General features: G+C 45.2%; 1 protein-coding gene across 1 annotated transcript in view; it reads left to right on the top strand.

Moving 5' to 3' along the window:
• The window catches only part of Bmper (BMP binding endothelial regulator), a 222,515-nt gene that overhangs the window by 153,860 nt on the left and 54,897 nt on the right, over positions 1–13,758 (top strand). Inside the window, exon 13 of the mRNA XM_042695043.1 lies at positions 1,577–1,913. Coding sequence (XP_042550977.1) covers positions 1,577–1,913 — 337 coding nt within the window. The remainder of the gene's footprint in view (positions 1–1,576; positions 1,914–13,758) is intronic.

The raw sequence follows: 13,758 nt of genomic DNA, 5'->3' as shown, positions 1-13,758 counted from the left end.
TCTACACCAGATTATCCTCAAGTGACACATCCCCAGGACCTTTCTGGCTACTTTTTCCAATCTATTTAACTGTTTTTTCTAATCTACTTAACCCAGCCTTATCCTGAAAGTATGAGATTGACTCTACCATTGGAGTCAGACTCTGGTCCCTGGGTTCCTTCCCCATGAAGCACTGGCTTCCTATTTTGTTTTTCCCTCGCCCTGATAAACTCAGTTCTAGACCACTGGCCTGTCCTACCAACAGCTTTCCTTAAACCAGCTCAGTCTCATGCCAGTTGTGAGACTTGTTCCAGGGAAATCTATATGATTCGCCTTCTCTCTTCTAAGACCATGTTCAGATTCAAGTATTGCCTTCCAGGTCTTCCCTTTGGGTGGTCTGTTGCATTGTTCTGATGTTGTGACTTTATGCCAGCATCACATCCCAACAATAGCCAAGGCCTCTCTTTCACTCTGTTTAATCCCTGCCCTCTCCTTCCCTTCCCCCCTCCCACCTGTTGCCACCTGGTCCCCCACCTGGAAATATTCATCTTTCAGGAACAGAGGCAAAGCATTCTCGTTTTCAATACAGATGTAAGCCATAAAGAACCACTAGAAAATTTTTGTCTCTTGCTTTGGGTTGCACCTCAAAAATCTTTTCACGAAGATTTCCTTTCTTTTGTGGAAAGCATCTTCTTACCCAGTCTCATAGTGGATTTGAGAGTGAACTTCTAATTAGAATTATCTCTAGCTTGAGGGGGTCTTTGGCTACCAAGTTGTAAGATGGCATTTCTGGAGACATGTGCTTATTTTCAGAAAAACCTTGTGATATTTTAGATAATCAGTTCACCCAACCAAGAAGGGTTTATATCCTGTACCTCTGAAGTGAAGGTAGTTTCCTTGATGAGCAAGGAAGCATTAGGAACTTTGGCCCATGTTCTCGAAGCCTACATGCCTCTACCCCAGGGTGGAGGCCAGGTAGAAGAGCTTCCAAATTACTCCCCCGAAAGAACTTAGGTCAGAGTTCCACATCTCAGGAATGACTGCACAACAGTGACAACCCAATTGTTTTCATTTCTGTGACTGCTGTCCTTTGAAGAGGATGTACTCTGCACCTAGCTATTGTTGTAATGTTTCCATTGTGACACATAATTAGAAAACGTTTCTTTGACATGTAGAGAAATAATTATCTAGGAGGATTTTCTAAATTGAAAAACAAAATGAAAATGACATTGGGGAACTACTCTCTGTGCTTCTTTCCCTCTTGATATTCTGCTCATCACTGGATCAATGAAGGCATAAGTTTGACTAAGAGATTTAAAAAATAAATAAATAAATCCTAACGTGGTGTGGTCAAAGAGGCCACTATCTATAGGGATTAAAACTGATGGATGTTTATGAGGGCAAATCCATGCAACTGAAAATATTCACCTTTAATAAGTGAGAGATACATGTAGTTTATATGCAATTGAAGGTGGTGAGATTACAGATCCTTGGTGTTGCCTGTTAGGACCTGACAACCGTATGGACTGGTATGCAAGTATGTACATTTGGCAGATGATTCCAGCCTGTTTAATCCCCTTTATTCCTTCTCCTCTAGGTCTGGAAATATCCTGGGATGGGGACAGTTTTGTGGAGGTCATGGCTGCCCCACACCTCAAGGGCAAGCTGTGTGGTCTCTGTGGTAACTACAATGGACATAAGCGTGATGACCTGATTGGTGGAGATGGAAACTTCAAGTTCGATGTAGATGACTTTGCTGAGTCCTGGAGGGTAGAGTCTAATGAGTTCTGTAACAGACCTCAGAGGAAACCCATGCCGGAGCTGTGTCAAGGGACTGTGAAGGTAAAGCTCCGAGCCCACCGAGAATGCCAGAAGCTCAAGTCTTGGGAATTTCAAACCTGCCACTCAGCAGTGGACTATGCCACTTTCTACCGGTAAGCTCAGAGTGCTGGCGGCTCAGTTTGGGTAATGGACCAAGGGTAGACTTGACATTGAACACAGTGGACTGAGTCATAGCTGGTATGAGAAACAAGACACCAAAGCGTGGTACAAAGGTTCTCCCTTCTTTCTGTTCCACAGCTGATGTGATTCCCCAAACCACAGCTGATGTGATTCCCCAAATCGGGGAATGCTAGGATGTATTCCAGGTTGATCTTTTGTAGATAATAATTTGATGTCCAAATGTTTGAGAAGCTGGTTATACCCTAGGGTTTTCTAGCCTGACTCTAGGATCCAGGAAGGCTCACCAAATTCTGGTCCAGGTCTCAGTATTGCAGGGTGGAGGTGGCTTTCTGAAATGGAATCTCAGGCTACTTCTGAGTATTTGAGACATCTTGACTGGTGATTCCAGGTCTGAGGAAGGGCTCATGGTTTAGCACAGACTGAATCTGCACAGGGAAAATAAGGAAGCGAAGGGAAACTATCTCTGCAATTTGGTATGCAGAGGTAGAGGACAGTAGAATAGGGCTCCAGGTTGGAGGATAGGAGGACTTCCATGAAGAAGAGCCTACTCTGAGCTCCCTTCCACAAGAACAACTGGCTGCAAAGGAGGCTTGTGTTTGACTTACATGCTCCTGGGTTGCCTTTGTGCATTGGTGAATCTGGCCTGTTGTATTTCCATTAACTACACAATCCCACGGGTTCAAGAGCTCTGCCTGCCTGTAACTTTAACCACAGGGGGTGTGCAGGAAACATGATACACACACACAGCCCGAAAGGCCTTGTTTAAGTTTTTTGCCCGTGCCTCTTAAAATTAGGAAACTCCTGTGGTCTATAACCACTGAGGTTATTTTTACCCTTTAATTGCCACCAGTTTATTTCCCCTAGCACTCATTAAATGTGGTCTTTTTAATTTGAAAAAAACTTGATCTTTAGACATAAAAGATAAAGTTTTATGAAGGGTGGAAAAAAGACTGTCTCTGTCATCGCAGATCCATGAACGTGGCTGGATCTGCCAAGTCATTTGGCTCCAAGTCATCCATTCAGCTCCTCAGGCCCTTTTCCTGTTATAATATGAATGCTTCTCACCTTGTACCATCCCCTCAAGTAGCCCTGCCCCCTTTCTGTAAACTTGCAGGATCCCTGTGAATGATGTCAGGGAGCCCGTTGGTCCAGGCTACACTAGGAATGAAAACTCCACTCACTTCATTGTGAACCTAAATGGCATGTGACCTTTTGGTACAAAGCAGGGGAGCACAGCAGTTGAGAGCTTTGTGGTCTTCAGGGCTCAGAGCTCAACCTGGAACAGAGATACCTGTTCTCAGTCCAACTTTGCAGGAAGCCTGCCTTAAAGAGGTGCCATTCTCATACTCCTGCACATGGTGAGTGCCTTCATCACCATCTCCTGAGTGTCTTCCACTGTAATTGAGATGTAAGTAAGAACAGAGTGCTACTGGAAGCTCCCACCCATTGCAGATTCAGATTGGGCTCTCCACCTAAAAGAGAAGGGAAAGACCCTGCAAACCTGCACCTTTTGTGTTTTTCCCACTTGAAAGGACAAATATGGAGGAGCAGACCCACAAACATCAACTCCTTTTTCCAAATCTCCATTTCTTTCATCTTCAGTGATTTACTTGGTCTTAGCAAGAATATGAGAAACACCTTGGCAGAAGTCGTGAGAAGCAACCTAGACACTCAAGAGCATAGAGCATCAGAGTTTCTTGGTGGTCAAGTGGCCCTGCCCTTCAGGGTTATGCATACAGCTGGCAACATCATGGCAGGGGTAACTAGTCTGCGTCAATGGTCTGATGTCCTGAGTCATGGTGTGCTCCTGGGGTCTTTGTGCGAGGAGGTTTGAGGATGGATGCGGCCAGGACTCTGTTCCTCAGTGGCACGGTGTGGTGGCCGAACTCCCTTCCATGGAAAGGGCCAAGGACCCTAGAGGAGAAATCTAGACCATCCTGGGGGCAGCAGGCCCCCGACGGCTGGTCTTCCTCCCTCACAGAAGGTGCAGCCTCGGGCATTTTGGGTAAATGGTGGGTAAGCACAGATGTAGCAAGAAGACAGCATGGAGTAACAGAAAGAGAATTCTCCTCTCGGCAGAGCTCCTGGTTGGATCAAACCTCAGGGATTCTAGGGAGAAGAAGTAGACTGAGAAGGAGACCGAGGGAGCAGGGAACACCAAAAGTTGCACCAGCCCCAACTCTGCCACTTGCCAGCTGTGGGATCTGGGCAGCTGCTGAGCTCTGGAGCACTGGTATAACAGCAGGCTCTGGCTAGCACTGCTGCTCTGAGGACCAAAGGCTGTGGGTGGTGTGGTGCTGGCACAGGGAAGGCAGAACTGTGTTCCTACCTTTCTGTCTGGGAATCTCCTTCTCCAACCAGCTCCCCCCCCCCCCCCCCCGACTCCCCATTGACCCGTTGTTGATGCCCTTTCTTCTCATGGAGCGGTCATGTGATAGAATCTTACTGATGACTCCTTGCAGTGCTTTAAAAAAATGAACCATTTTTCTCTTATGAAGCTGAAAGAGGTAGTGCAAAATCAAAATCACATTGAAATCATGTAAAAATGTGTTGCTTTTGTGTTGAAAAAAAACCCAACCCAGTGATCAATCATATAACATCCCATACCTGTTCATTTTTGTCTGATAGATTTCAAATGACTTGTTTGAATATTTCAAGCTTCAGAAATACTAAAATGAGCCATGTGCCGGTGGTTCATGCCTGTAATCCTAGCAACTCAGGAGGCTGAGATCTGAAGCTCGAGGTTCAAAGCCAGCCCAGGCAGGAAAGTCCATGAGACTCTTATCTCCAATTAACTACCAGAAAACAGGAAGTGGCGCTGTGGTTCAAGTGGTAGAGCGCTTGCCCTGAGCTGAAGAGCTCAGGGAGAGCGCCCATGCCCAGAGTTCAAGCCCCACACGGACCAAAAAGAGAAAAGAAAAACTAAAATGAAGATGAAAATATAATCCAGACTGTGGCTGTGATGATTATGTGTATAATCTAAATATAATAACATATAAATATGTAGATTTGTATGTGAGTCTTCATAGGACTAAAGAGTGTTGCTTTGATATCAAGAGCTATTATTTATAGAAATTGCACTGGAATTTGATTCTTTTTATTTTCCCTTCATCCTTCAAAGAAATACCTGCATTTTCCTTGAAGGACACAGCCTCTCAGGTATGACTGTGTTTGAATTTCTTAAACACAGAATATGTGGAATATTCCATAACAAAGTTCTTTATCAATATGAGTGTGCTCTCTACAGAGTCAAAGCAATAATTCTAACTTTTCCGAGCCAGACTTTCAACATAGCAAGGCCTTAATATTCTCATGTTAGTTTCGGTTCTTTACTAATTCAACAATTTCAATAGTAAACTGTCCATTCTTTAAATACTTGCAAAAAATGACCTCTTTGTAAGTGAATGTAAGAAATGACTAGCCAATACTTACTTGTTCTCTTGATTCAGGAAACTTTCAGACTTTGCTAATTTTCTATTCACGTTATCAATTTGACCCCTCTTGGCTAATTTAGTATAAAAGTTGGGTATCTGATCAAATTCTTTATAATCAGAATAATTTGCTTTAATGAACCAATTAAATGCATCTGGGTCTGAAGTAATTTAGTAACATACCATGCAAAAGTATTATTAACTGTTGATAACACGTCTTAAAGCTTAGCTTTACTAATTTTTTCTTTATGTCAGATAATCCCTCTTAATTGTATTTCGCATTATTCATTGGTGTGTTGTGAGCAATTTCTGGTAGCTTGAGGGGCAGGGGTGTATGATGTGGGAAAGTTATTGTGAGAACAAGTTGGATTCATACGTGTGTCTCTTCCACTCCCCACCCCTCCTTACCTTGGGGACTGTGTTGAGTGTATTCATGTCCCTTTTCTCATCTCTCATTTTTATCTCCCTCCCTTAACCTCATGTTGCTTCTGTCTTGTGTCCCAGATGCCAGCCAAAAACATCCCGGAGGAATAGGCCCATCCACACCACAGAGAGTTTTTGGGATCCTCGGTAGCCCATCACCTCCTGTCTGCCCACTCGGGCTGGGCACAGTCATTAGGATTGGTGCTGTGTGGTCAGACTGGGGAAGAAGAAAGCCCTCTGCCCTTTGTGTCTGTGGAGCTTTGGGCTTTGTTGGAACTCAGAGAAGAGACACATGCAGGAGGACCTATTTGCAAGTGAATGTAGCCTACCAGTAAGCCAAGACCCCAGGTCAAGACAGGGCTGCATTTCAGAGAAGTCAGGACAATGCAGGCGAAGGCCAAAGCCTAGGCCTGCCCAGACCCAGGCATGTTGGCACTGTCTTCCTGCTGGCTCCACCATGGGCTGCAATTCTCCTAGGCTAAAGCCCTGCCCACTTGTTCAGTTAGTTTGGGAAGATGTCTGGGGATGCTCTGGCTAGGAAATGTTCTTTTCTTTCCATGCAGTATTTTTTTTAAACAGCTGTAAGGAATTGGGGTGATGCCAGTAGGTTCCCAGATGTGTCCCTTCCTGTAGAGGTACTGGGAGGTAGGCTGTGGGAGGTCCTGCAGGAGAATGCTGGAACACAGACAAGACAATGGTGCTGGATGTATTGGGGTCCAGGGACTTGCCAAGGGCCTCCTTCCAGGGAGTGCTCAGACCCCCAACAGAGGAAACGAATCCTTCATTGTAAAAATCAGAAAGAAGAACAGGCCAGGGGACAGACCCTCCTCCCCTCCCTTCCTCCTTCCCCCTCCTTCCTCCCCTCCCCCCCCCCCCCCCCATACCAACTGATATTCTACAATGAAAATCAAATCCATTTCCCTTCAAAGAACATACTTGGGTCATTTTTGTTGACTCTCGATGACCTGTTGAAAATCACCAGTAGAACCAGAGTTCTAAATCAAATGAGATGTTCATTTTGAAGTCTGATTTCTAATTTTTCCTTTGACAGATCAAGCTTGTAGGTTGAGTTAGCACTGAATCTATAACTCTGTAATTACACTAACACTAAGGGGCAGTAGATGCCTCTGCTGTACCAGGTTCCCTGTCTCTAAACCAACCCCCTTCTATTCCAGGGAACTAAATGTATAAGCACTTGTCCTTGTTTCCTGATCTGCCTTCTTTTCAGTCTTGATATATGCCAAAAGTCCATCTCCAGTTCTACCTGGAGACTTTAGCTTCCTCTGGTTTCTTAGTAACTCAACTGTGTTGGTCATCACTGAACACATAAACTTCCTTGCACTGCTATTATCTTTCTCCTGCATTGGGTTGGAGCTCTCTGAGAAGGATTTTGTTTTTGGTGCCCCTGACAGCTGGCTTTCTGTCCTGGTACCATGCAGTATGGTGCAGAGAAGTGGTGCAGAGTGTGTTGACTCTGAGCCTTTTGTCAGGCTGGGACCAAAACCCTACGGTGGTCTTTCTTCATCTTCCAAATATCTACCCTCAGCCACAGGACACCTTCCTAGTTTGATCCATCAAAAGCAGTCCCTTCAGAAAATGTCTGAATGGGGTTTGCTCTGAAGGGCCATACTTGTTACTTCCATTTTCTGGGAGCCAAAGCAAAAAAAGCACATGTGTACTTAGAAAGGTAGGGGCGCCATTTTCTTAAGAGTCTAAACTCTTGTCATGTGTAGCTTTAGTTACTGGAGACAGATGAATACTATCCTTTAAAGAAAGAGAAACAAAGAGAAGGATACTAGTCCTAAAACATGGGGTAGCCCAGAAGTGGTGGGAATTTTGGTTCCACTGTCCAGTGGAACTTCTCTACAGAGATAATGTATAATTCATAGAAACCTACTCACAGGGGTGCTGAGGGCCCCTAAACACCTTCCTAAACCATAATGTGTACAATTATTCAAAGCCATCATCCTGATGGGCATGGTTGGATATAGGGAGGGCTTGAAATCAGAAGGGAAGCTCAGGGCTAAGTCCAGGAAGTAGGTGCCCAAACATAGAGCCTCTGCTATTCTCCGTCTTGAGCAGGAAGTGCTAGTGTTAACTTCCTGCTGGCTGCAAGACTTGGTAGTACTCATTGGACTTTCACTGTGACTTGATCATTGCTTCCTAGTGTCCAGCCCTGTTGGAAGTTTAATCTGCTAATACCTTTCTCTGGAGATTGAAACTGTTATCACAGGAGCCCAAAATCCCATCCTAAATGCTGCTTGACTAAAGCTTTCAGACACTGCTAAACAAGACGTCAGGGGACTGAGAGGTTGCCTCTCACTGGTCATTGGCCAAGGCCAGACTGCTTTGTTCAAGGTGAGCTTCCTAGCTGCAGGCTACGTTCAACTGCAACTGGATTTTGTAATTGTTGCTCTGAGATTAAGCATAAACATTTTAGAACCCTGCTGTGCTTGTCCTCAGAAAATTACCTTCCCAGATGCAATTAGATGAGGTTCCTGCATGCAGATTTGAACAAGAATCATTGTAGCAGGTAAAACACTATTTATTTTGTCCCATTTCTCTTGGCTACCTAGGGAACTTCTTGATTACTTCTCAGTTAGCAGGATGCAATGTGGTGTGACTTGGTTATGTTTTCATTATTATGGGTATAAAGCCCTCACCTGGGAGAGGAGGCTGATGTTTGTTAATGAAGGAACCAAGAGGTGAAGGGACTCAGTCTAGGCCTTAGCAGCCGGCTCGATGGAACAGCTGGTCCAAAAACATGGCAGAGGCTGCCATGGGTACTGCCAGATTTCACCACTGTCCACACAAGCTTTCCCAAGGCCTGCTTCCTCCATGAGCTTCAGAGGAGGAGTGCAGTCTTCAGTGAATTCCTTTTCCTAGCATTCAACTGAGCATCTATTTTTGCACCAGCTTCTGTGATAGATAGAAAGTAGATACCGAGGACCAAACAGGAGAGACAAATCTCTTCCTTCAAAGAATTCATGGTGACTAATGGCAAACAAGGCTTCTCCCAATTATGAGGAGCTTAGTGGAGAAAATAGGGTCATGGCAGCTGGGGGTAGGTCATAGTTGACTTTGTGTTAGGTGATTGGGGAGAGCCTGTAAGGGGAGCTCTCCTATAAGTGGAGCCCACATATGGGGGAGAGGAGGGGAAGGTGAGGAAGCCCACCAAGACCAGGAGAAGAAGAGGTCAGGAAGAGCAGCAGCAGGTCCCCTGGTGGGAAGCATGAGACCAGGGAGAAAGCTGGCATGGCTGAAGCGTTGAGAAAGCAATGACTGTGTGGTTACCCAGGCTGTGTGGCATGGTTGTGAAATGTGCATTGCAGCCAAGCTGCCATTGGGCAGGTGAGTGCTCACCTGTGGAAGTCCTGGATGGATAGGTTATGTATGAATGGGGATGGTGAGAGTGTCCACCACATGGCCACAAGGGCTGTGTCCAGAACTGCATCAGGCACGCCACGTGACGGCCCATCAGTCGACGTGCTCAGGGGGAAACCTGTGCTTTGTGTTCTTTGTTTTCTTAAACAACAAGGTAAGCGTCACTTAACCCAATAACTCCAGGTAGCTGTGGAAGGTGCAAGCTGTGGTTAGGAGATGTCTTAGGAGGTGTCTTCGTGCTATAGCTTTTTCTTACTCCACTTCCTTTTCATTAGCTGGAGAAACTAGCATTATCTGATGCTGCATGTAAATGAGGGACTCCATTCTCAATGAAAAGCCACAGTTGTCCCCTGACAGAAATGTACAGGAACTTTAGGCCATGAGCTGTACTTTAAAAATTTTTTCTAGTGGCTGGGATGCTGGTGGCTTATGCCTATAATCTTAGCTACTCAGGAGGCTGAGATCTGAGCATTGCAGTTCAAACCTAGCCTGGGCAAGGAAGTCAATGAGACTCTTATCTCCAAGTAACCAGTCAAAAAACTGAAGGTAGCACAATGGCTCAAAGTGGTAGAGTGTTAGCCTTGAGCAGAAGAGCTCAGAGACAATGCCCAGGCCCTGAGTTCAAGCCCTATGACCAACAACAACAATAACAACAACAAATTTTCCAGTGATAATCACACAGCCTCAGGCCAAGTTTGTGACCCATTTCTATCATCTGCACACAATGTTAGGGCATGGGTTTTGTTTGAAAACAAATCTCAAATCTGGTTTCAGTTTTTTCGCTTTCACTAAAGTTCACTTCCTTTTATTCTGCGTGCAGTTTAGTAAGCCAACATAAATCCTTTCTGGAAGTTAAGGAGCAAGTGACAGTGGCCTCTGTGGGCGTTCACTTTGCCGTGTGAACTACAGATAACATCTTCACCCATGTGATTCTCATGAGTTCAAATGATAAATAGTGGACAGAATGACCATAGAGGTCACGTCCACCTGCCACAGTACTGGTGAGGTCTTAACTGTCCTTACAATGACAGGCCTGAGCCTAAGGTTTCAGCCTGTCCTTTGGAAAAATCAAGGCAGCCAGCGGAGGTCAGGGTAGCTCAGATTCTAAAGCCTTGTGTAGGCTGGCTTCTCCTGGCCCATGTACAGGCTGGCTGGGACTTTGTTGTGCCAGCTTTGTGACTCAGTAAAATCAGCCAGTATTTCTCATAGAAGACACGCAGGCCTTGTGCAGGTCTGGGAGACTGTCAGGGTTCCAGGCCAGATTTTGTGTCTGGGCTGTATTTGATGGCCATCCAGGACTCTGTACATTTCCCAATCACAAGTTAAATCCATGGGTCCTGTTCAGAAGTGAAAAGAGGAGCAGAGCAATTTGCATTTCTGGGCTCCCAGCATGTTGTTTGTGGTTTATGTGGAGGTATAGCATTCAGTCTGGGGGGGTCTCTCTGACATGTCAAGCCAAGGGGCAGCAGGGTAAGGACTTGACCCACCACTGGACAAAGTTGCCCTGCCCTGTGCCTGGGACCTGATTACCAGTACATGTATCTTTGAGAGGAAAGAGAAGATTTGATTGTATGCAATTTTGTTGAGAAAGAAAGTATTGAGAATTTTTTTTTCCTTTTTTTGCATTCACAGACCTTTTTGCTAGATGAATGGTCACTTATTCATGTCTAAAAGTCGATAAATATCATTCAGTAATGAATTAAAATGGGTATATAGTACTTCTTGCAAAGAAAAGTGCTTAGATTACCTTGTAGTCATAACTGATTGAATAATGACACTTGGCCTTGTTCAAGGTGCTGTGGACAGGGAGCCTTGAGCTCACAGCTGGTGGTGTGGATAGAATGGGAAAGACAGTAGCTGGGAGAGCTTCTTCCACAGTGGGGGAGGTGGTTTCTGATTGAGGGTGGGCTGGATACTGTGAGAACCCTTACCAGGGGCATGGCTGCCTAGAGCCAAAAGCAAGAACATTTCATGCAGGATTTTGCTGGGCAAAAAGAGGAGTGAGGTCTAGACAGGAGAAGCAAGAGAGGAAGACCTGTGGAAGACCATCTGGGCAAATCAGAGTTGACCAGGGAGAGTCTGGCATGGGCTCATGTGGGAAGATGTTCTCCTGGATTCATCATCGGGGCCACCAAGTTGTGGGTGGTGAATGGGAGGTGATGGCAGAGGCCAAGTCATTATGACCACTCAGAAGTCCTCAGTCAGGATGGTCACCACACTGTGGATTTTAGTATTAACTGCGAGCACGTTGTACTGACTATGGGGTTCTATGTAGCTCAGACTTTTGACTCACTACTTGTTTCCTAACTGGAGGTGCTTCTTCTAACTATTGTATTGTTAGGAATATAGGTGGTTAGGTAGCTAGTTTGCAGGTGGATAAGTAGTTGATCCTCCAACTTTAGCACAGAGCAGAATGAGCTATGTAGCTGACTCAATGAGTCTAGGAAGAACTTGCAGATTTGCATTTCTGAAGATCTCCTGGGACCATACATGGAGCACCTTGGGTAAAGGGACCACAAGCATCTGTCCAGGTCTTGTGGGTCATCTAGGAATTAATACCCCAAGGCTGTTTCTGTAAAGACTTTTTTTTTTTTTGGCTAGTAGTACATTCACTTCTTTTGTCCTTGTTTAGTAAGTTTCCAAGTAAGCTGGAAATAGAGGGCAAACACATGAGTAGGTGGGTTGGGAGATAAAGCCTGTAATCCCAACTACTCAGGAGGCAGAACTGAGAGCATCAGGAGTTGCAGATCAGTCTGGGCAAAGGTAGGGAGACCCTGTTTCAAAAATGAACTACAAACAAAAGAGCAGGGGGTATGATTTAAGTGGTAGAGCATTTGCCTAGCATGTACGATGTCCTGGGTTCCCCCTTCCCCCAGCAAAAGTGGATTAGAAACTAAATTTATGCTTAGGTAGACCATAACAATAATTCTTGGTCCATAATTTAAAGTATAGGTCCAAATTCAACTTCTTTATGAGTTTGGTATAGATATATCTCTATCTACCTACAATTTATCATGTCTGTCTGTCTGTCTGTCTTCTATATTACTGGTTTCCTTGCCTCCTTGTTTAAAAGATCATAACCGGAGAAAGGAATGGACTTGATAAACTGGGTCGTTGGTGAAGCTGGAATCGATCCAGAGTCAAGGTTTTCGGAGTTATTGAGGTGCTTCCTCCAGAGGGGCCAGCCATCACCTGGTAACTTTTAGATGAATTACCCCGGAGCCTGCCAGTGAAGGGGGAAACTCTGGGTACAATTCAGCTTTGTTGTTGGATACAGGGGAGCCCAGTGTATCCTGCTCAGAAGCAGAACTGACCAGGCCTTCTCTTCTCCCTTGCCCAGGATGGAGAGGCCCAAAGGGAGCCAGGAGCACAGGACTGAGCATCCAAAACAATCCACAGGATGTGCCTATAAAACTCCACTTCCTTTTCCAAGCTTTGAGATTTTCAAGAGTCTGGTCAATGGGCATAGAGAGCCAAGGAAGTGGGAGATAGCCCTGGAGCTGAGCATGCTTTTATCATAAAAGGGCCATCCTTTATGATCTCCACTGACTCTACCTAGCCTTTGGAGTTGGGGGGGAGGGAGGTGAACAAACTAGCTTCTCCCCTGCAATCCCAGCAAGCCAGCACGTGTGAACACAAAGGTAGCATGCCTGCCCTGCTCAGAGCATGCAGGCCCGAAGACTGCTCCAAGCTATGAAAAGCTTTTCCATATGCAAAGGAAGCCAGGAAATTAGAATCTTCACTTTGTCTGTGTGATCAAAGCTGCAGAAGAAAGATCTTAAGCAGAGACTGGCCTGACATGGCCACTATGAGGATGAGGATTTATTGGGAAGCTGGGGTTAAAAGAAAGATGAGAGCTTGGCTGAAAATGGAGGGCTCTAGGTAATGGGTACCCTGCCTTCAGAAGAGGAGATACAAGCCACTGTGGACATGCATTTGGTGCTTGAGGCTCTGGGAAGCTGACTAACCCCTGGCAGTGCTGATAAGAGTAGGCAGCACTGTTGGAAGAGAGTTAGTTGCTCACTAGGTACCTGGCACCAGGTGAGAGGCTTGCCTGAATACAGGATTCCCTCTGCACCAGTGAGGAAGCCCAACTCACATTTTGGCTTTGGTAACCAGGCAAGAAAGAGGCTAAGCATGGAAACCACCCCTGCCTGAGCCAGATTTCCAGCATTTGATTGACCATTACAGCCACAATCCTGGTAACTCATCCCTGACCCCAAATGTTCTGTGTTCTCTAAATTGAGCTAAAACACTCTGGATTAGCAAGAATTCCCTATGCTACGATTCCTTTATATTCCAAAGGACTTTTTTGAGAAGTCTTTCCTTATTTCAACCATAATTTCTGTGCAGCTGCTGGGAGAAAGAATTCTGTGCTTTATAATAACTGGATGTTACATAAACTAATTTTGTCTTACTGGTTATTTAAAGAGAACTATGCAATATGGCTGTCTTTCTCTAATTAAAAATTTCGTCTGGGAAGTGGAGCTGTGATTTTAGTAGTAGAGTGCCAGCTAAGTACAAAAGCTTAGAAATAGCTTCCAGGCCCCTGAGTTCAAGCAAAAAAAATTTTTTTTGT

The sequence above is a fragment of the Dipodomys spectabilis genome, unplaced genomic scaffold (assembly GCF_019054845.1).
Source record: "Dipodomys spectabilis isolate Male_0828 unplaced genomic scaffold, ASM1905484v1 ptg000178l, whole genome shotgun sequence".
In the NCBI taxonomy this organism is placed as follows: Eukaryota; Metazoa; Chordata; class Mammalia; order Rodentia; family Heteromyidae; genus Dipodomys; species Dipodomys spectabilis.
This window is presented reverse-complemented; position numbering and strand designations above follow the sequence as displayed.